Source organism: Lepidothrix coronata, unplaced genomic scaffold (genome assembly GCF_001604755.1).
Source record: "Lepidothrix coronata isolate B3197 unplaced genomic scaffold, Lepidothrix_coronata-1.0 Scaffold7, whole genome shotgun sequence".
Classification (NCBI taxonomy): Eukaryota; Metazoa; Chordata; class Aves; order Passeriformes; family Pipridae; genus Lepidothrix; species Lepidothrix coronata.
In genome coordinates this window covers 5730992-5751992 of record NW_016690187.1, presented here as the reverse complement: position 1 = coordinate 5751992, position 21001 = coordinate 5730992, and the positions used below count along the sequence as shown (strand labels likewise).

The 21001-nt window shown below is 35.9% G+C and overlaps 1 protein-coding gene across 9 annotated transcripts in view; it reads right to left on the bottom strand.

Annotated features, from left to right (window-relative positions):
- Positions 1–21001, bottom strand: part of PDE1A (phosphodiesterase 1A) — a 206501-nt gene that overhangs the window by 99184 nt on the left and 86316 nt on the right. Inside the window, exon 1 of one of the 9 annotated variants that reach the window (XM_017835052.1) lies at positions 15871–16288. The exons of the other annotated variants lie outside the window; for them this stretch is intronic. Coding sequence (XP_017690541.1) covers positions 15871–15923 — 53 coding nt within the window. The 5' untranslated portion in view covers positions 15924–16288. Of the gene's footprint in view, positions 1–15870; positions 16289–21001 lie in introns of those variants that run through there. 9 annotated transcript variants of the gene reach the window in all.

Sequence of the window (21001 nt, the reverse complement as noted above, 5' to 3'; positions counted from 1 at the left end):
CAATTGATCTTCACAAAGAACAGCATCAGTCTTGAGAGATATGTAGCATCTGTCTCAGCAGTTGAACTAAAGCTTCTGTAGAGCTATGTGATAGAGTTTTAAAATTAAACTATTAGCATTAAAGGAATGTTATCTTGCAAACTGAATCAACAGCCATTGTATATCCCATGCTTACTCAAACTTTTGACTGTATGCTCTTTTAAAGAGAAAAATTTATGAATACATTCAGGTTGCTGACATTTTCTTTACCTTCTAACTTCTCACAAATATGACCCTTTTTTATGTAAATGCTATGTTATCATCACTCCATGTACTGCAGGTATTTAATGTTTTCTTTTCCATTAGTAGGAGAATTGAAGTAAAAATAACTCTGTGTTGAAACCAAATCGGCGTTGGATAAAATATTTATTTACCATGTATTAACTGGTACTGTGAAACCCTAAGTGTCAAGTACAGTGTTTTCTTATCTGCAGTTTCCTTGATTTCCTTAGACTTACAGTGACTACTAATGGACACAATTATTTGCAGGACCACATTTTTACTTAACTAGAGAAACACCATCAAAGGATAATCAGGAAAAAATATGGCTCTAATGAAATCAATCCCTTTTACAAACCAGTTTGCAAGTTTCTATAAGTGCATACTTGACAATCTCAGAAGGCCACTTCACTTGGAAGTTTCAAACATCTGTGCTGCAGCCTACAAAATACCACGTTAATGGATCTGTTCAGGACCCACACATCTTGGGACAGTGATGATAGCAATCCAATTAATCCAGTCACTCTATATTCTATGAATATTCACTATATAAAATAAGGAGAGTTTTATATATGAACACCTCCCCCCTTCTTATTTTAAACGAACACTTGTAGAACAGCAGGTGTGCTTTTAAACATCTAAACATGAAGAAATTTAATGTATGTAATCCACACTGTCTGTCTACTGGTTTGTATTTCACTTAATTTCATAAGACACCTCTCTAGAGAATCTTCAGCATGGTTAATTAATTTTGCTTTCATTTTTGAATTTATGCACAGCTTCTTTGCTAGCACAATAGATACAAATTTGCATCTGGTGTGTTAGCCCATGCTAAGCTGAGCTGGAGTCACATTCCATCATTAAATGAGAGGTGGTAACTCATGGCTTTATTGCCCATGTGAGCAGTTGTTCCAGTGCCAAGTCAAACACTAATTTCAACCTCCTTTGACAATTATTTAAACTAATTTATTTGACTGCACTATAATGAAGAAGTTACTGCTACTGGGCTTCCTCTGGGAGATGATTCTCAACAGCAAAGACACAGTAACCCCCATGTAGTCTTCCCAGTCTTTTGACTAGAGACCTGGCTCTACCCTTTTGCTTACACTCAGTACTGCAGCCCTGATCTACTTTCTCCACCCGGTAGGTGAGCTTTAATACATACTAATTTGCAACGTGTGCTATAAGGTATGGCTAGGCACCACTACAGTCTTCAGGTCATATGAATATGGCTGTGTAGCAGTAATCTAATGAAGCTTGGAGATAAACTGAATTGGCCCGCTAAATTCATCTATTGATAATAATAACAGAGGCAGGTCTTTCCATTGCTATTTCAGATGCTACAGAGGAGAAAAATCACAGTGGGTGGAAAGTAAAACGAGGACAACACCACTATCTCCTCTTCAGTCTGCATCTGGTGAGTCTTGGCCCATAAAATCATCTTGACACAGGGGACATCCACCCTGATGTTGATAACCAGACTCTGTATTCCTGCCAAAGAAAGCTGCACAGATGTACCACTCAATCTGGGAAATGTCTGCCAAGGAAGTCCCTCCATAGTTCAGGAAAGCAGCAGGAGAGCATGTTTTGAACATGAAATTTCCTGGAACAATGGGCTTCATAAACAAGATGAATATGAAGCATGGAGTGAGGAAATTAGCTAACTAGTGAAGACTGCACTTAGATCAGCAGCCACATAAGACCAGCCACTGCCTACTCACACGTCAGACAGTGTTCTGGTTTCACTGCAAGTCCTCTATCCACCAAGATCCCAGATCTTCTATTAAGAGAGGTGTTTCCTGCTGGTGAGAAAATTCACACCTCACTCTTCTGCTAGGAGGAGTCAGTGCAAGACGTCAAAAAATGTTCTTCTGCCCGAGGCACGTGATCAATTCTCGCTTGCTGCTGTTCACCCTTGGTCACTGATGGCACTGCCAGACACAATCCTCAGAGCCATGAAGCAATCAGCAGCACAGCAAGCGTTCTAAGTCCTACTAAAGTCCCAGAAGAGATAAATAAATATGCAGACAAATGGCGTCAGGCAAAATGACTGGAAATATACAGAGCCTTTGGGAAGATGTAGCTTTATTAAATGACTACCACAGAGACCAAATGAAGCAAATTAACAGAATATTACCAAGATGAGGAAGTACAGAAAATGCCAAAAGCACAGAAAGATAATGAGACAAGAGCTCTGAGTTTTTTTTGGTGAAATAATAAGGCAGAGCACATAAAGTATATAGGAAGGACAATTGTTTCAAGAAGTAGAAATATTCACAGAAGGAGAGGGATAAGAGGCCAATATTTTAGTTTTATGCACAATAATAAAAATATGACAGGAAAGTGCAAAAAAAATCTACTTAAAATGTTGAAATCTTTGGAAGTTACAGGTACAGGAAAAGGAAGGAAAAAGGAAGGAGCAGAAGAAATACAATATGAATGGGAATTAAATCAAAGAGGCTGAGGCATAAAATGAATGAAACCAGCATGGACTTACATAGGTAAAGCCTGATGAAATTCACTGTTATATGCTTAAGGAACTAACTGAATCTTGCTCTCAGTCATTAGTTAGAGCTTCACAAACTAATAGAGAATGTTTGTTAGAGGGCTGAGGAAAGGCACATAGTACCTATCTTTGAGGAGGTAAAGAAGAACCTGGGAAATATATCTGTCGATTTACTTGAGATTCACTGAAATAAACAAATCTCATAGTTAATAAATACGTTCATAAGAGCATACATGTTTAAAAATAATCAAATACAGCCAAAATGAATTTGTCCAAAGCAAATCATGTCTAAAGGCTTTTATTTTCTTCTTTGCTTAACTAAGTGGTCTAATGTGTAAGGAGGAAGTGCTTATGTAATATATTGACTTTAATAAATTCTTTCATGCTGTCCTAATGAGACACTCTCATAAAGAAAGAAAGTAAATACAACTTTGATGGAATTACCTAAGATGAGGATATGTCTGGTTGAATAAATAATTAACAATGTTTCACTGCTAAAGAAGGAACACTTTTCAAACTATGTACCATAGGACACCAGCTCACATATTCTCTTATATAAAGAAATAAAGCTCAGTGGTAAGATATTGTGGAAGTCACCAGAATGGATAAAGCTGCAAGCACCTAGGAGGTTAGGTAAATATTTCATTTGGAGTAATGCACCTTACTACACAATATAACATCTAATATATATAATTGAAAAATTTTATAGAAAGAAGATGGAGACAATTGATAAAGCAGCAGCAATGCAGAAAGCAATGTGGAAACTATATTGAAAATGATAACATGAGTATGGATGGACGATAAGACAAAAATGCAAGTCTTGGTAAGGTGATTTTAAAGAAATTTCTGTACACAATAAGATATTTTTCCTACAACTAGGCCCTAAATAATTTGTGGCTGGAATAATCCATCTATTTGAGGAATCACAGTTTGAACAAAGATGTGGATATACCAGACTGAAATGGAAAACAATAATAAACCCTAGAAATTTAAGAAACACCACCTGGAGGACAAAATTCATAGAATGGAATCATAGAATAACCTGAGTTGGAAGGGACCCACAAGGATCATCATGTCTAACTCCTGATTCTGCACAGGACAACTCCAAAAATCACTCCATATGCCTGAAAGCATTGTCCGAACACCTTTTGAACTCTGTCAGGCTTGGTGCTGTGACCACTTCCATGGAGAACCTGTTCCAGTGCCCAACCACCCTCTGGGTGAAGAACCTTTTTCTAATATCCAACCTAAACCTCCCCTGACACAACTTTAGGCCATTCCCTCAGGTCTTGTCTCTGGTCATCACAGAGAAGAGATCAGTGCCTGTCCCTCCTCTTCCCCTCACGAGGAAGTTGTAACTGCAGTGAGGTGTCCCCTCAGTCTTCTCTTCTTCAGGTTGAACAGACCAAGTGACCTCAGCCTCTCCTCATATGGCTTCTCCTCAAGGCCCTTCACCATCTTTGTTGCCCTCCTTTGGACACCCTCTAACAGCTTTATATCTTTCCTATATTGTGGTGCCCAAAACTGCCACAATATTCAAGGTTTGGCAGCCTCAGAGCAGAGTGGGACAATCCACTCTCTCAACCGGCTGGTGATGCTTTGCCTGATGCCACTCAGGACATGGTTGGCCCTCCTGACTGCCAGGGCACTGCTGACTAATGCTCAACTTGCCATTGACTGGGACCCCCAAGTCCCTTTTCGTGGTGCTGCTCTCCAGCCTCTCATCTGTGCATACATCCAGAGCTGCCGTGTGCCCAGTGTAGGTTATAAAAGAACTGGATTAGTTTTCTCAGGCAAAGAGATGACTGAAAGCCAGAGAGGTGAACTTTGAAAAAGTTCTTACTGAGAAGTTGATGAGAAGCTATTCCTCCATAAACTTAGGAAATTAACTTTTCAAACAGGGCATGTTTTTACAGCATGTCTCATTGTAGTGCACAGATATTGGGAGAATATGCAGAGAAGCTGAGTCAGGATGTGGAAGCAGTCGGGAGCAGAATGGAGTTTAGACTGTGCCAAGGCACAGACCTCAGGATTCCTAAGAAAACCTTTACATAGTCTGGTTTTACATCAGGTAATAGAATCATTAAACCTGTTTTTCACATTCCAAGAGGATGGAATGTAAAAAGGGAGACCTGGTAACACAACAGTACATTTTAATTTAGGCCCTGAAGGGGTAATCATTCTGGCTAGATCAGTCTTGCTGAAAATTGTTTAAAATCTATATGCACTCTTATAGGAACTCAGTAATTTGTTTCTATTCAAAAGAACAGCAAAATATTGTTAATTATTTAAAAACAACATAACGGTTATTCAGTTACAATATTAATTTCATTTTAATTTCTGTGAAACATGTTATAGTGCTGAAATACTTTCTCCAGCATTAAGCTATTAATTCAGTTCACAACAATGTTTAAACAATTACTTGTAATTGACCATTATCAATAGAGAAGGTTAGTGCAATACATTAGTTCTACACCAATGCATTTTACCTGTTTTACATAAAACAAAAGTTCTAGTCTGTGTCTCTCCAAAGCTGCAAGAAAACATTACTAGTTTGCAGATGAGATGTTAACAGGACCTGTTATTCTGGTGGTGAAAGCTAGATTTTCTAGAGTTAAGGAGTTAATAATTTAAGGGAGATCAGCTCAGCACAAACTGCTTCACCGTTGATGCCACCACGAAATCAAACTAATTTTCTGAAAAAATGCAACCATTTACCCATAAAGGCTATAACAATCACCATGACATGGCAAGAGCAACACTCTTTAAGGTCTGAACCTGGACTGGAAACCTTTGAGCTTCAACAGGCAGAATGGCCATACACAAGAATAGAATCAAAGAATCAAATAATCATTTAGGTTGGAAAAGACCTTTAAGATCATCGAGTCTAACTGTAAACCTAACACTACCAAGTCCCACTAAATCATGTCTCTAATTGCCACCTAAGTTCAGAACTAGACTTAATTTCTCTGTGTTGGGCAACATTTCAAATACCAGACGAAGGTCTGGATGAAAGCTGTATTTCTGATGATCAGTAAATTGCTTTACTTAATTTTTGTAAACTGAAAAAACCCACAACCCCAGCAGAATCTGCTTCATGAGTGGATTTTTCTGATCCCTTAAAGTACCTTAAATAGTCAGGCATTTCTAACAATGAGAAATACAACAAAGCTCACTCATGCCAGTTGGAAAATGACTCAACAACTGCTCTTGTAATGTTTATTGAATTCATCATTAACCTTGTAAAAGTTTGCTTGGGAATAGTACAAAACAGCACAACAGCAGTGTCCCAAGAAGACCATCAGGCCAACGTTAAATATTTAATATACTTCACTGGTGTCACTATCTGTAGTCTACCTACAGACAACATGAAGTAATTACCACAATTTATGTTTTAGCGTATTAAGGGATAAGTAAGCATGTAAAACTGCAAATGGCCATATTCTCATTAATTTCTTTGTCAGCTCACCACCTGCTTATCTTTACATTTCCACATTACTCAGTCTGTTACTCATTCTCTTCCTCTTTTAATTTTGCTTTAACTTCTTTATTTTCCTCTTTTCCTTTTTTGACTTATTTTTTTTTTTCTTCACATTATTTCTGTAAAGTTTCTCATCATCCTCCCTTTCTCAACTCCAAAAACTCCTATCCAGCTTCTAAGTATTCCTCTGCCACTAAAGTCACTCAGTTTTGTATGAGTGTATATATTTACATATTCACCACAATCAACAACAAGTTCAATTCTGATGCTGATATCCTTTATTTAAAAATCTGACTCTTCATCTGCAGCTCTGAGCGTCCATCTAGAGCAAAAGGGCCAGATAACAGCAGCTGCTAGAATAGAAGTATGAGTGTAAATAATGTGTGAGGATGGGATACACAAATCTCTCTGAAAGGGTGCTTTCACAAAACTGTTTACATTAAAGAGGAAAATAACCATCAGCCACATTAAAGATTATGAATTATAAAGAAACTTCTGACTTGGAAAAAAGGTATAGATGAAGTACAGAAATTTGAGGTAGCAGGGAGAGACCTTGGAATGGAAGCAGCAATGCTCAAAACCTTTTTGACAGTCGCAGAAGTTATCATCCAGTCATCCCAAGCCCTGCATTGGTGCAAGCTTGTGGGGCACCTCAGTGGCTCCCAAGGCAGCAATGGGCACACACAGCACTGGAGAAACCATGTCTCCATTGCAAGGTTTGTGGAGGTAAGGGGATGAGATTTTTCAGACTTAATTCACAATGTAAACGTACCCTAACTTGCTTACTCCATGCCCCATCGTTTCACTTGTCCCCTTTTCTATGTCCCTTCCAACTCAAAATCACCAGCTATTTCTTCAGCCTTTCCCAAAACCCAGGTCTCTTCCCCTCCCACTACCAGTATGCAGTTATCACCCCAAAGCCAGCAAGGCTTGACTCCTCCTCAGTTTGTAAATATAAACTGATCTTCACTTTCAGCATCAGCTACATGCCTGACTTTCCCTCTCCTTAACTCACTGAACATCCATCCATAGCCATCCCCCTGAGTTATCTTCACCTTCTGATGACATTACTAATATTTTTCCCTTTTTATTAATCTATTATCAAAGTGCACTAACAGTCTCTATCAGTACACCACTTAGCATAAAAGGGTCTCAGTCTGGACCGATCTTACTAAATAGTAACAGTAAAAAAACTAGTAATAGACAATGTTGGATTTACTCTTATTATGGTAAAGCATAATATTCAAGATTAATAAATTGAGGGCATGCTTTTTTATAATAGCATAATGATTTAGAAATATCCATGCTCAGAATGCACTTCTTAGAGTAATTTACTATGGATAAAATTTTTACAAATATTTCATCAATAAATCATATTTCCACAATTTTCAATTTCTTTGCTTGCTCATCAAACATTCCTGACTTATGTCTCCTAGTATTATAGTCATAATTTCAAAGCTTAAGGATGAAGGAATGGAAAATATTTCTTTTTCTAAATTTCCATGCACATATCTTGTTAAAAATAAAAATTTTCATAAGTCTCCCCAACACAACATAATGCCTTGCAGAGACATACAGGGAAGATGAAAGTGAGTTATGTTTGATACAAGAAGAAAATCTACATTTGTCTGGTTAGTTTTACATTGGATAGGCTAATTTTACCCTGAGACCACAATACATAAATGAAAAGCCAGGATTTTATTAACATGTAACTACAAATTTATGTATACTAGTTAAGATGTTAATTAAGGGTAACATAACTGAACTGCTTGTATTAGTCAAGTAATTATTTCTAGATGATCCTGTATTATTCATGAAGCCCTTTGTATTCACCCCTCTTTCCTGCTGAATTTCAGGTTTCCACTGTCTGAATAAAAACAGATTGCCAAAAAAGAATATAAAGTCAAGTGGTACCAATTTAAATGTAGTGTTGCAATGGTCAACTAAGTTCTTATCAGAGAACATACCAACAAATTCATTTTTGCACGCTAGTAGCTGAGTTCAGAAAATCACAAGTTTATGCCAATGCAGCCTACACAGTTGTCTATAAAGGTGACCCAAATTCACATTTTTAAAACAACTTTAAAATCATTCTTGAGTGGATAACTCAGAAAATAATTTGGTATAATAGCTTCAAAATTTTATGAAAACTATTTCTCAGTCCTTATTTTGGTTTTGCTGTTTCTTCATGATTTTGTCATTATTGTCTCATAAGGAAGCACAGTCATGTCAGAAAGTTTGAAATATTTAAAATATAAATTCTTTTTAATGTCTTGCCAATTCCTGTTTTCACCTTCAGATTAATTTGAAAAGTAAATCATATAATTATTATTCTTACGTGGGTCGACAGTTTCTATCACTTTTTTCTATTATGTGCATTCAAATGTACATAAAAGGAGAAATTTTGAAGAATTAAAATGAATGCTTGTAAGTGTAAGCTTGTTTAATGGAAAATTAAACATTTCAGAAGTTGAGATTCCCATAGTATCCAGTAATAAAGAGAATATTTTTTTGGATTGTTTCTTACTGTTCTCCCTTGGTTTGGAAAACTATTTGAAATTACATTATCCAATAGGCCCTTAAGGGTGAGCCAAAATATAATAAATACAGAATGTACTGAAATACTAAGTCTACGACAGGAAAAAAAAAAAAAAAAGAAATCTTTTAAATGTCATGTCTTCCTGACATACTCTGTTCTCATTCTCCTATTTACTTCTTCAATCTGCCTCCAGAATAATTTAACTACACTCCAGAATAAAATATACTTTCATTCTTGACTTTTCAGAGAAAGGTAGAAGAAAAAAAAATTTCCTCACCAGGGAAAAAATTCATTCAGCCTCAGATTTCGAATTCAGTTTCTTTGCTGTCTATTGACCTTCTTGCTTTCTAGGATGTCCAAGAGAGTCACTGTGTGCTTTTGAAATTTCTCTGGTACCTTCTTCATTGCTCTCTACTTTTGAAGCAGTACTACCACAAAGCCAGGTAACAGCTGTGCAGTTACTGCTCATCACTCCTGCTTCTTCAGGAACAGGAGAAGTTACACTCTTTCCTTCCTAACTCTTCTGAAAAGCAACTAGCTACACATCATCTGCTGCTGCTCATCTGCTACTATCTGAAAAACTGCCTCCTTGTGCTCCCAGTTGAGGCATAACCTGACTTTCCTGAGATTGTCCTTCCAAACCATGCAAATGACACTTTTATTCCTTATGGAATTAAACTAAAATAATCCTTGTGGATGATACTATTGATCTCTGAATGCACATCAATTCTCACTTTAACGTTTCCTCTTCAGATGGCTACAATGAAAGTTAGTGCTAAACAAGTCGGTGTTAAAGAAGTTCTTGATTAAGTAGGAACAAAGGAAAGGGAAAGTTGTCAGAAAAGGCTTAAGATACATAGACAATATTGTTTTTCTTATGGTCTGTTCCCATATAAAACAAAATGCATTTCACCTAAATAAACAAACATGCCCTCATTAATGAACTGTCTTAAGTCAGGAAGTTTAGTAGACCAAAATCTACAAAAAAAAAAAAAAGCAATCATTCTTGTCCATCAAAACCTTTTGTTTTCAGCTATTGAAAGGCCCAGAACAAATGGTCCTTTTCATAAGTCTGTTCTTAAAACCAGTAAGGATTTCCCCCATCACGGGTGGGGGATCTAGTAATCTAGCATTACCGGCATGGATATAAACATTCTTCTCATTTCCCATCTCAATCTGGTTATGGCCAGGCTACCTCTGTCATAAACCATGCTATGCTATAACACAGTACCAATTCATTTAATTCAGGTTGTTCTTGCTAAAATTTCTAAAATGTATTTATTCACTTTCTTCTGGTATGATTAATGCATTGAATACTAACATATGCAAGGCTGTTCAAACATATCTGAACAGTTTTAAGTTACAAAAGCAACTGTAAGACATTTCCTTTTCTTTTGCATTTCTAACATGCTTGGTTCTGCCTCCTTTCAATCTATCTATTGAATAAACGTGTATCATCTGCCTGAAAACTGGATTCTTCCTGTTTTTCCCCCTACTGTCTCTCCTGCCTTCTTAATTAACAAAATACCACCTGCTGTCCATTTTTTTTATATTCCTTTACATTTTATCTTTCTTTCCACTATCTTCTAGAAGTGTCATAGTTGTCAAAACCAGTGTATTTTATTAGTCTGAATTTCTAAGAACTTTTCACATGCTTCATAACGTTCTGGATACTTCTCAAAATTGTCTTCCCTTATTGTTTTGATCAAATTCCCTTTTCATAGCTTCTCATCAGGGTAGGAGCACATGCTCCTGTCCTCTCAGTTCTCCTCCTAAAGTCCAATTTTTTATTGTTGCTTTTTTACACCAACCTCTTTCTCAATGGCATCTATAAGTCAGCTCTTCTAAGGTACTGCCATTTTAAAAAAAATATTGATTGTTTAAATCAGCAAAACTATGTAATATTTTGGGGCATTTACCCATCAGTATAAGCCATTAAAACCACAGAGGAAGAAGTAGAAGGAAGCACATAGGCAGAAAATTCCTTTAGCAACCTCACTAACAGGATGGTCATGACTATGAACTATGTGTAGCTTTGCAGAAGTTGCAGCAAACTTTGCCATTAGGGCAAGGGGCAATCAAGAAACAGACTGATCTCAGGGTCTTCTTGTGACACTGTGTTTTTATATTCCAGCCTCTTCCTAGAGCAAGAAGCAAAGGACAACTGCATCGTCTCTTCCTTGCCCACCTTCCTCCTACACCACAGGAATAAATTGTCATTCATTAAATTAATATGCTACATTAATTTACAATTAAGTTATCACTAGCAAAAATTAAATATAATGTATATGCAGTGTAATTGCAGTGTGCAATTCAACATAAACACCTCAAAATTCCCTACATATCTGCTTATTCCCTACATAATTTATAAAGATGATAATAATTTGGAGACACTTGAAGGCCTCTACAAATAAAGGGAGAAAACATCCTTTTTTTAAAAAAACCCAAACTTCTAAGCAGCTAAAATCTGCTACTTCCCAGGCTGCCCACAGGCATATAATTTTTTTCTTGTTTACTGAGTAAGTTGCTTCCTCTTCATATGTTATTATGATTTGGTACCTTTTCTACAGACAAATTGAAAAGGTGTCAACAGATTCTATACCTATGCAAAAAACAAATATTCCTGTTCAGTATATGTTACATTGAAGCCAGAGGATAAAGACGGTAAGATAGAACTCACAAATAGGGAAAAAAAAATAAGGCATTGGCATAGTACAAGGATGTATCTCTTGTACTTGTTAAAACTGCTGAATATATTGAGCATTCAGGAGAGGAAAAAAAAAGTAAGAAAAGAAAGGAAAAGCTATGTAAGGGTATTACACTGATGGTTATTTTTTGCTAGAAAATATTTATCAGTATATTTTTTAAAGAGGAAAAGAGTCTCTGCCAAAAACTTATAAGATCTAGAAGTCGCAGAATATGCTGTTTCTATATTTTATTATTATTTACTCTATTTATTATTAAAACTCAAAAGTTATTGATATGGATTATTCTTTACCACAAATTACAGTAGTATAAACATTTTCTGGAAATTAGGTCTTTGTAAACTTTTACAATATACTGTACACTATATAATAGCTCTATGGTGGTGAAATTATCATGCTGGAATAGTGGGCCATGCCAGTGGATTACAGTAAGCAATGGCATTTAGGTTTTAGACCTGATCTTAGTATCAAATAAAATAATTAATCAGCTATATATATTTTAAAGGACTAGAAGCAAGAGACCAAAGGACTGGTCTGGATCATTTTCTTAGTAAAGGAGAACTCAAAGTTACAGAGAGATCCAGCCAAATTACTTGTGTTAATACAATATTGATACATGTTCATTAAGATACATTTCTTAACAAAGATACTGGAACAACAGCAACAATACAATAACCTCTTCTCTTATGCAGACACCATAGAGAAGATAACAACAGAGCTCCTGGAGGAGCAGGAAAACTAATGCTTTTCACCTTTATTCTTTCTCCAGATTTCAGCACCATAACCCCTTATTTTCCTGTTCCTACTGCTCTAAGGGAAAACCCTTGATGCAAAATTGCATGAAACCACAGAAAATGGGCAGAACAAAGGAGAGGTATTTTGAAGGTAATGCATTAATATTTTTTAAACACACTAAGAGCCTTAAATCAAAGACATACAGCAAAGACAAATTCTTTGTTATTATCCAGCTGTCATTGATCTGGAAATCTCAAAGCCCACGGGTTTCTTGACCTAATTCCAGGCTTTCTTGGATCCTACCAAGGCAGAGATACTCAAAGAACAACTTGTCTTCTGACACTTGGATCCTTTTGCTTCCATTCACAGACAAGACCAGGAAGACCAAAATCATACAACCCAACCCATTCCCTAAAGACTGAAGCAGAGTGCAGAAAAATGTTAGCTTCAGTATAACCTTTGATTAATCACTGTGTAGATTCTTATGTTAACAGAATTCATAGAAATTTGAAACTAAAACACCTATTATGTCATCCAATCTAAGCAGTTGGCAGAGAAGGACTTGTTCTTTAAAGCATATTTTGGATGGTTTTATTCAGTTCAATTTTAAATGTAGGAGCTATGCAGCTCCCACTGCTTTCTTTGATAAAGCTGATTTATTTATTGTTTGAATTAATTTCACCATCTCTAGTCATAGCAAATACGCTCAAGATGCTGTTCTTAATAAAAATTTGGAATGTCCTCAGCAATTTATGTTAGCTTTAAAATAGCCGGTGAATATCCAAGCTACAAGTTCTGTTGAAATATATCTTTGCATATAGCAGACTCTTCTTTTGATATTAATGAATGCAGGAATCTCTAAGTACTTGGCAGTCATTTCTGATGCAATTAAAAAATTTTATCCAAATTGATGTGCTTTAGTAATCAGTAAAATGTGATTCGTAAGCTCGGCTTTTTCTTTACACAGTTATATTTCTGAATGAATTTTTTAGTTATTTCCAAGCATTACTGGGTAGCAAGTACCAAAATTACACTTGGTTCCCACCTTTTTTTTTAAATTTTTATTTCTTCATGAATTCAGAGTTTAAAAAAAAAAAATGTAAATAAGTCAGAAATATCTTCTTGTTATTGAGTTTTCCATCTTGAAACATAATACCTATCCTACTCTTCTGTAGAGTATTAGTAATATTGAAAGAATTATTTAGGATAGATATTTAACCTAATTTTTACATTACTGGTAGGGCAACTCAAGTAAAAGTACAGATCTACTGTAAATGTAACTTGGCTAAGTAGAAAGATACTCATAGGTACTTACTAAGTTCTAACATAGTTCCCAAGACCGGGGTTTTAAGAGTAACTATAATTAGTGTTGGCTATAGTCAAAACATGGGTAAATATAAATATATAAAAAACTTTGGTAATTTTATATTTTCTTTTTTCTTTTCAAGAAAAATGTTTGATAGACTGCTGACTCAGTTACCTCGACATAAGATTTGTGCCCAGTAAAACCATTTCACCTACATGGACAGAAAATAACAGGATTAAAAGGACTGAGGCTAAGTCTTCATAATTCTTGCATAAGAACACTTTTTCACTAGAGAAATATTTTTATTCCTCTAGAAACAGAGAAATAGAAGTCATAAGGAAAATGAACACACATTAAAAAACCCGAGCTCTTTAATTCAGTAGGATAGCATCTGTATTTACTGTACGATACAATCTTTATGACATAGAGAGATTGTCTTTCTGTTTGAGCTGCCTAAAATATTATGCTGGTCGCGACCTTGGAAACGTTTCTTAAGCATTTACTGTAGTATTACAGAGATCTTTTGCCAGAAGAGTCACTGTAGAGCCATGGACTCTTTGGGGGCTTTCCATATTAGGGGTTTTCTTGCTCTGGATTAAGCATGCCAGCAGTATTTAGTTGCCGTTCTGTATTTAGAACTGATTTGCAGGAATGGATTTGGTAAGAAATGTTGAAACTTCTTGTATTTCATTGAGTTAAGTTCACTCCCACAAGACAATTTAGGAAAACATCTGTTAAGAAAGCTCTTGCAGACTATCCAGTACTACAACAGCTACAGCAGATTTCTACAGCAGATTACCAAACACATCAGGAAATATGCATTTATTCACCTGCAATTTTAATAGCCCCAAAAGACTGTGAAGAACGTGCATTTCAAAGATTTTTTTTTTTTTTAATTATAGCTTTTGGGATAATTATCACAGATCCCTGAAAATAGTTATTGATGTTTAAAAAGAAATATATTCAATTAAACGACTAAATTTAAAAAAAAAAAAAAAAGATATCCCTTGAGGAAAATATCCAATGTCTCTTAACTGCCAGTTATAAGCTTTCTGTGAAAAAAGTTTTAGCTCCTCTTTATTAAAGTACAAAATGTTTAATTTAATTTACTATATAAATTGCATAGCAAATACACACAGGACATTCAAATTTAAGGTTAAGAGTTAAGTCATTTCTCTTACATAGTAACCTTCTAATGTCCAGATTCTCTTTCTGCACTGTAACTGTAACACTACTGAAAGATTTCTCCACATGTAACATTAGTAGGACATAATCCTGGCACAACTACCTGACTGAACTTACTCTGGAGCTGCAATACCAACTCTTACTGCACTTCCATAATATATGACATCGGTAGTGGTGATCCAATAAATAACAATCTTGTATTTGCTCTGGGACCATTTATAATCTTATATTTATTTGTATATCAACACTGTGTTACAATGTCCTGCTAATCTCACCCAGTAAGAGTTGGGGTTTTGTCAAAGATGTCACCAGCCATAAACAGAAGTGTGAACTATTGGGGGTTTATTTAATCTTACAGCCACTGTGTCCTTATTCATAGTAGTTTGAGAAACATTATTTCCCACTCAAGGTGGCTTGGTCTGAAGCTAGGACTTGACAAAGGAAAGAAAGGGGTCTTTCAAGGTAGAAAGCACGAGTAAATTTGATCTAATCCTGATCTGTAAAAGAATTTTACAATTTACTTCAAAATATAAAATAATCAGAAATATGTTTCATAGAGCAAATTAATACACGTAGGATGCTGTGAAGAACCATCTCACTAAAATTCCAACTTATTACTCTTTAAACTTGAACCCTCCTATCAGAAGTAACTTACAGATTAATTATACTTTAAGCACTTTTCTGCACGTCCCAGCAAGCAAGCTACTTTATTCTGAAAGATGTAGCGTTTCAAGTATTAAAACTCTACCATCCAGACATAAACCAACCAAGAACCATGTTCCACTTTTAAAGTTTTACAATTCCAGAATACACTGTGATACTTTAGAGCCGTAGGAAAATAGAACACACACAAAAAAGTTTTCAAAAGCTACTCTGCTTCTCTTTCATAATAAAGACAATCCCACACAAAACTTTGGAGAATGCAGATGACAGAGAGGAGAAGAAAAATAACTTCTACAAAGTCTCAGTACAAGTGGAAAAAAAATATATTCTGAGAATCAAAATCACCTAATATGTTACTAGACTATGCAATATTAAACTCTTCATCTTCAACAATTTTTTGTGCATTTGCATACGAACTTAAAGTTAACAAATAGGACGTAGGGACTAAAGTTCATAACATTTTCAGTTCAAAGTAATAATAGCATCACTTACCTAAAGATTGGTCTTTGGAGATGCTTTTTCTTGATTGTAACACAATCATCCATTTAAAGTGGGGAAAAAGACTTCTTCCAGCAAATAACTCCAAAAAAACCCAGTGAGTAATCAGGAAACTTGTTCTTAGCTACTGTGCTGCAGAGAGCACACAGAATGGTATTTTGGTCCTGGGGGAAGCCTCCCTCCCTCTTTCTGACAGTGGAGCAGAAAAGGGCCATAGAGGCCACATAAGCAAGGCACAGCCGTGCACTACCAAACCAAGCAGGCTGCGCAAAACTGGAGTTAAGTTGATTGAAGCACAGAATTGTACTGGATTCCTTTCAACTGTGCAAGAAAAAGGGGGAGCTTTGCCAAGTGCTACCCAGGTAAAAATATGTTAGATTATTCCAGCCATGATAGTACTTCTTACACATACTGGTCGAAGTCCTAAATGCAGAGTCACTCTCTCTCTCTCTCTCTCTCTCTCTCTAAAACACACTGTTCCGAGGCTCAACTTTTTTTCTTCAAAATAAAAGTTGTGCAGCTGTTTCAGCATTCCCATGCGAGTACCTTCAGAAAATTTGTTCTGGTAAAAAAACTGTGTACAAATTAATGAAGACGGATGGATCTGGTCTGTGAGGCTGGCTCTACTTCAAGAGATTGTAATTATTTTACAATCTGGCTTTTATTCACTAAGGATGATGTGTGGATATAACTACGCAAATTAAAGCACTGCTCATAATTTTTAGCATACATAACCTAATAACCTAGAATTGGCTGGAGCAGAATATGGTGTTTGCAGCTGGTAGGACCACAACTACATGAAACAAACCAATGCTACATCAGTGAGGAAAACAAAAATGACCAAGTTCAGATAGTGACAGTAGCAAACAGTTACTGTTTGCAAGATAAGATTTCAAGAGAGATCCAAACTGAAAAGCTTGCTCTGACATCACGCTGACATAAATCAGGAAGAATTCAGCCGCAGCGAACACAGGCTGTAAACAAAGCAATAAAGCAGAAGCGGCTGACCATGGCTCTCAGTGAACTAGGAGTCATGAGGGGTTCAGGTGAGACACAGTTTCCCGGGCACGTCAAAGGGCCCATTACAAAGCTGTGCTGGCACAGGTCTTGACGGGAAACATGGAACTCAGCCAGAGCAGCAGCAAACCAGCAGCAAGCCATCACTGTGTGCAGCTGCACACTCTGGAACCGTGTGCCCCCTTCCTGCTGAGGGTGGAAAGGTCCTGCCGAGTTTCTTCCCTATGTCCCAGCACTGGAGCTCCTTTACAGCTTCTTGCAAAGCACTGTGTGTGTGGAGTTCCTGATTTTGGACAAGTAGGATCAGGATGGTTGGGATTCTTCTCCAATTGCATTAGTGGTTGGAGGGAGAGGAGGAGTAGCTTTACACAGTTAAGTGAATAACACTGGCATCATCAAATTAAGTTTGAGGGACAGTGTAAGAGTACAGAAAAGGCCAGATAAGGAACATTGGGATGTGTCAGGCTGTACATGACCATGAAAGTTTCCATTATATTATGCACAAATTATTATTAGATTAATTATATTTTCACAAAATAATGCTATATAACAAACAGAGAGATGCTAAATATTGCATTAATATGTATTTTCACAAAGGAAAACCTAGCAGTTTAGTGTTTTCTATTGGAACAAGCAAAATCTCTTCCTAGAGCTAATATATACTGCTTATACAACAAAGTGATGGTGTCAAGTTTGGTTAGCCTAAAAGAATCCTGCAAGTGATCCCCATACTTTATAAAACTATTTCCTTGACACGACAGTGGAGTAACTATCTAAAGGGAAGATTATCAGACTGTCATCACCAGTTATTTGGTGTCAGTTCAGTTTCATATTCCCCCAGTATTCATTTCTATTTCTTTGAGAAGTAGAGAGAAATACATCTGCATCAGGAAAACAATTATCTTTATCAGATTACAACTAGTTTTATCCAAGATCTTGAAGGATCTGAAGATCTTTCTTCAACAGTATGCAAAGTGTTGTCATATTTTTAAAGATCTTCTGTAGTCATGATCTTACTTGTTCTTGCCTGCCACAGTTTACAATTTCCTTCATGGAGTTTTCTTGCTCTGGGTTTTCAGCATTTCAAAATAATTTGCTGCTTTTTGAAGTGTGCTCACTCACTCATAATACAGAAAGCTGAAAATCACAAAGATACTTCCCTTTTCCTTTCTGTTTCACATTACAGGCATATATTGTTATAGTGCTGTTATTTAGAGGAATTATCTGTAGCTCAGGGTAAAATTCTGAAAGTTACAAGAAAGAAAAAAAAAATCTCCAAATTCTCAGCGAAAGCTATACCAAATATGTGTTTCCACTGAACTCCCCAACCTTTTATCTAGCAGTTTTATTGGTCTTGAAACTAGAACACATCTTAAAAGTATATTTTTCTGGGCGTAGTCCAATGCACATTATTGTTCATGAGACTTCCATTCAAGTATGGCACTGTAAAAAGTATCATTTGGGAGAGCTGAAATTCCTGCAGTGCAATTACTTTGACTACAATGAATTTTTGAGCTGTCAAAAAAAAAAATAAGGACAAGGAACGAAAAAGTCAATAGGAAATAGTAACAGAACTTCAGAACTTTACTTGAAATTGCATTAGTTTTCATCTTCCAAAGAGCCATTTTTGACCATCTGTTCTATTCGACACAACAACTACCCACTGACTTCTTCTTTATAATATTCAGAAATCAAGTCTACATATTAAATAAGTATTCACACAAACTCTTCAACAGAGGGCATTATAGAAAGATATGATAGATCAACTCAACTCAGGCCTGAAGCCTGAGTTCAGTGGAAAAATCACATGAATAAAATTCACCAGCATGTAACTTTTTGCAGATTGCAGTATTAGAGTCCATTAGTCAATTGTAGGCTATACCTGTACCTTATACACAGAATGCACTGAAGAGGTGCATTTGAATTATAATGAGGAAGTCTTTTGCTTGATAGCATTATAGTAATTTTTAAAAGTCCTCTATAGGTAAGCTTCATCATATTTCTTACTTCAGACTAATCCTTTTAGAAATAATTAGAATGGTAAAAGCCTATTTAAGTGATGCCCTAGAGATATCTTATTTAATTTGCCAACATTGGATGAAACTCAAGCAGAAAACACCTGAATTTGTTTTTCTCAATTTATTTTCCAATTCTTGTTGTTATTGTTTGCCCATTGCAGCCAATGACCACTGGTCATTCTATGTAATGCAACCTATTTTATTTCATCTCCCATGCATATGTTAGTGTGAACGAAGACTTTTTGAACCAAAAGCCTGTAGTGATTTAACACTCTCAGAACCCGAGTTTCCCAGACTTCAAGGTTTATAGCTAATAGTTAAGTAAGATAGTTAAGTAATTTGATATTTAATACTATGTCTCAAGACAAAAGACTACATATGAGGTAGAACTAAAACCATTTTATTCTGCTTGTTTTAATGCCACATATTTCTTAGTGATCTGTAGCTCTTTGCCAGAAGTCTAGAAATGTAATTATTTTTCCTAGTTTAATTTCAAAGCTGTGGGCAATTTAAAGGTAAATTTAAGAACCAGTAATCTGTATGTGTCAGACAGTTGATATTTTCTACTTTCTAGCTAAAATATCTACTGGCTACGAAGATATGTGTAGGTGTTGCTGGTTGGGGTTAAGAGCTCTTCTACCTCTGTAGAAAGATAGATAGGTGGGAGGACCAAAAGAAAGGGAAGATAAAGAAATTACAAATGCATGATCAACCACATATGGGAAAAAGAAATTACCTTTATGAAAATGCTGAAATATTGGTGAGACAAATAACAGGTAAACCATACTGTAAGAGTAGTAGTTCTGTCAAAGTGTACAGATAATTTATCTAAGCATCTTGCTGTCTGAAGGCCAGCACTATTCGATGTTTTCTTCAATGGCTTGGATGGAGATAGGTGATATTCTTATTCCAGGAAAATATTAAGCCAGTAAGCTTTTCTGAATGCCTTTGACAAACTACCTTTGACAAATGTTCAGGGAAAAAAAAGTATGTAAAAAATACCAACTTCTACACACGAATGGGAATAATTGCTGGCCCATTGGGTAGGTAGCATTTCAAAAAGAAGTATTGTCCAGAAGAGCAACCTCTCATTCTCTGTATTCCTAGGGCTCACCTGAGGCACTGCTTCTTGTTTTGAGGCAACACAATTCAGCTGACACATATAGGACTAAACCTTGATGAAACAGAAATCTAGAAAATATCTCATATGAGTAAAGGCAGAAAGTCACACTTAATCCAGCCTAAAGAAAAGGAAACCTAATTAAAAATATTACAGATTATAAATATAGCTGTGTAATTTATGGAAACAGATTATTTTACTTACTCCTGTAGGCAAGAAATAATAAACTGCAAAATAGCTTATAGGGCTGCAAGTTGTGGTAATAAAGATTGAACAGTGAAAAGAATACTTATCAATGGAAAGTAATAAACACATTAATTGCTGAGGGAATCTGTTCTTGGAATCACAAGGAGTAGGTTTCTAAGGGTAGATTTTTTAAAAGACTATATAAACACACTTTAGAAATTATTAGCCTTGTCTTGGAGGAGAAAATAGAGTAAATAGTCCCTAAATACAGCATCCAACCTCATCGTTCTAAAATCCTTTGGTAGCCAACTGCTACTATCAGCTTCTAACTGAACCTGCCATTTACTTTGAGATATTTGTGTGCATGAAACCATTTACCAATCAACTGTACCATTTAGGCTTTTCAATTTTTCACTTATTTGCCATTCATCCAAACTTTGAACTTTGGTCCTTAATTCTGGCAACAAAGTGTGACACTTAAAGCTTTCATCCATTAAATGCCATAATTTCTGTCTTGCTTCCATAGTAAAGCAAGGGGTCAGAGGCTTTCCCCTATTGTCCATGAGCAATAAGAGAACAAGTGGAGAGCTAAGTTTCATGCATCCATTTATTTTCTGCACTAATTAAGTAGATTAAAAAAAAAAGACTTCATACTTCTACATTCTCCTCTTCTTAGAGGTCTGAAATATAAAAATCTAAGGCAGGATTTATGACAGGAAGGTTATTTTACTTTTCAGTACAATATCTTGTACCAGCTCACTGTTTTGGAAATTTGTAAAGTAAT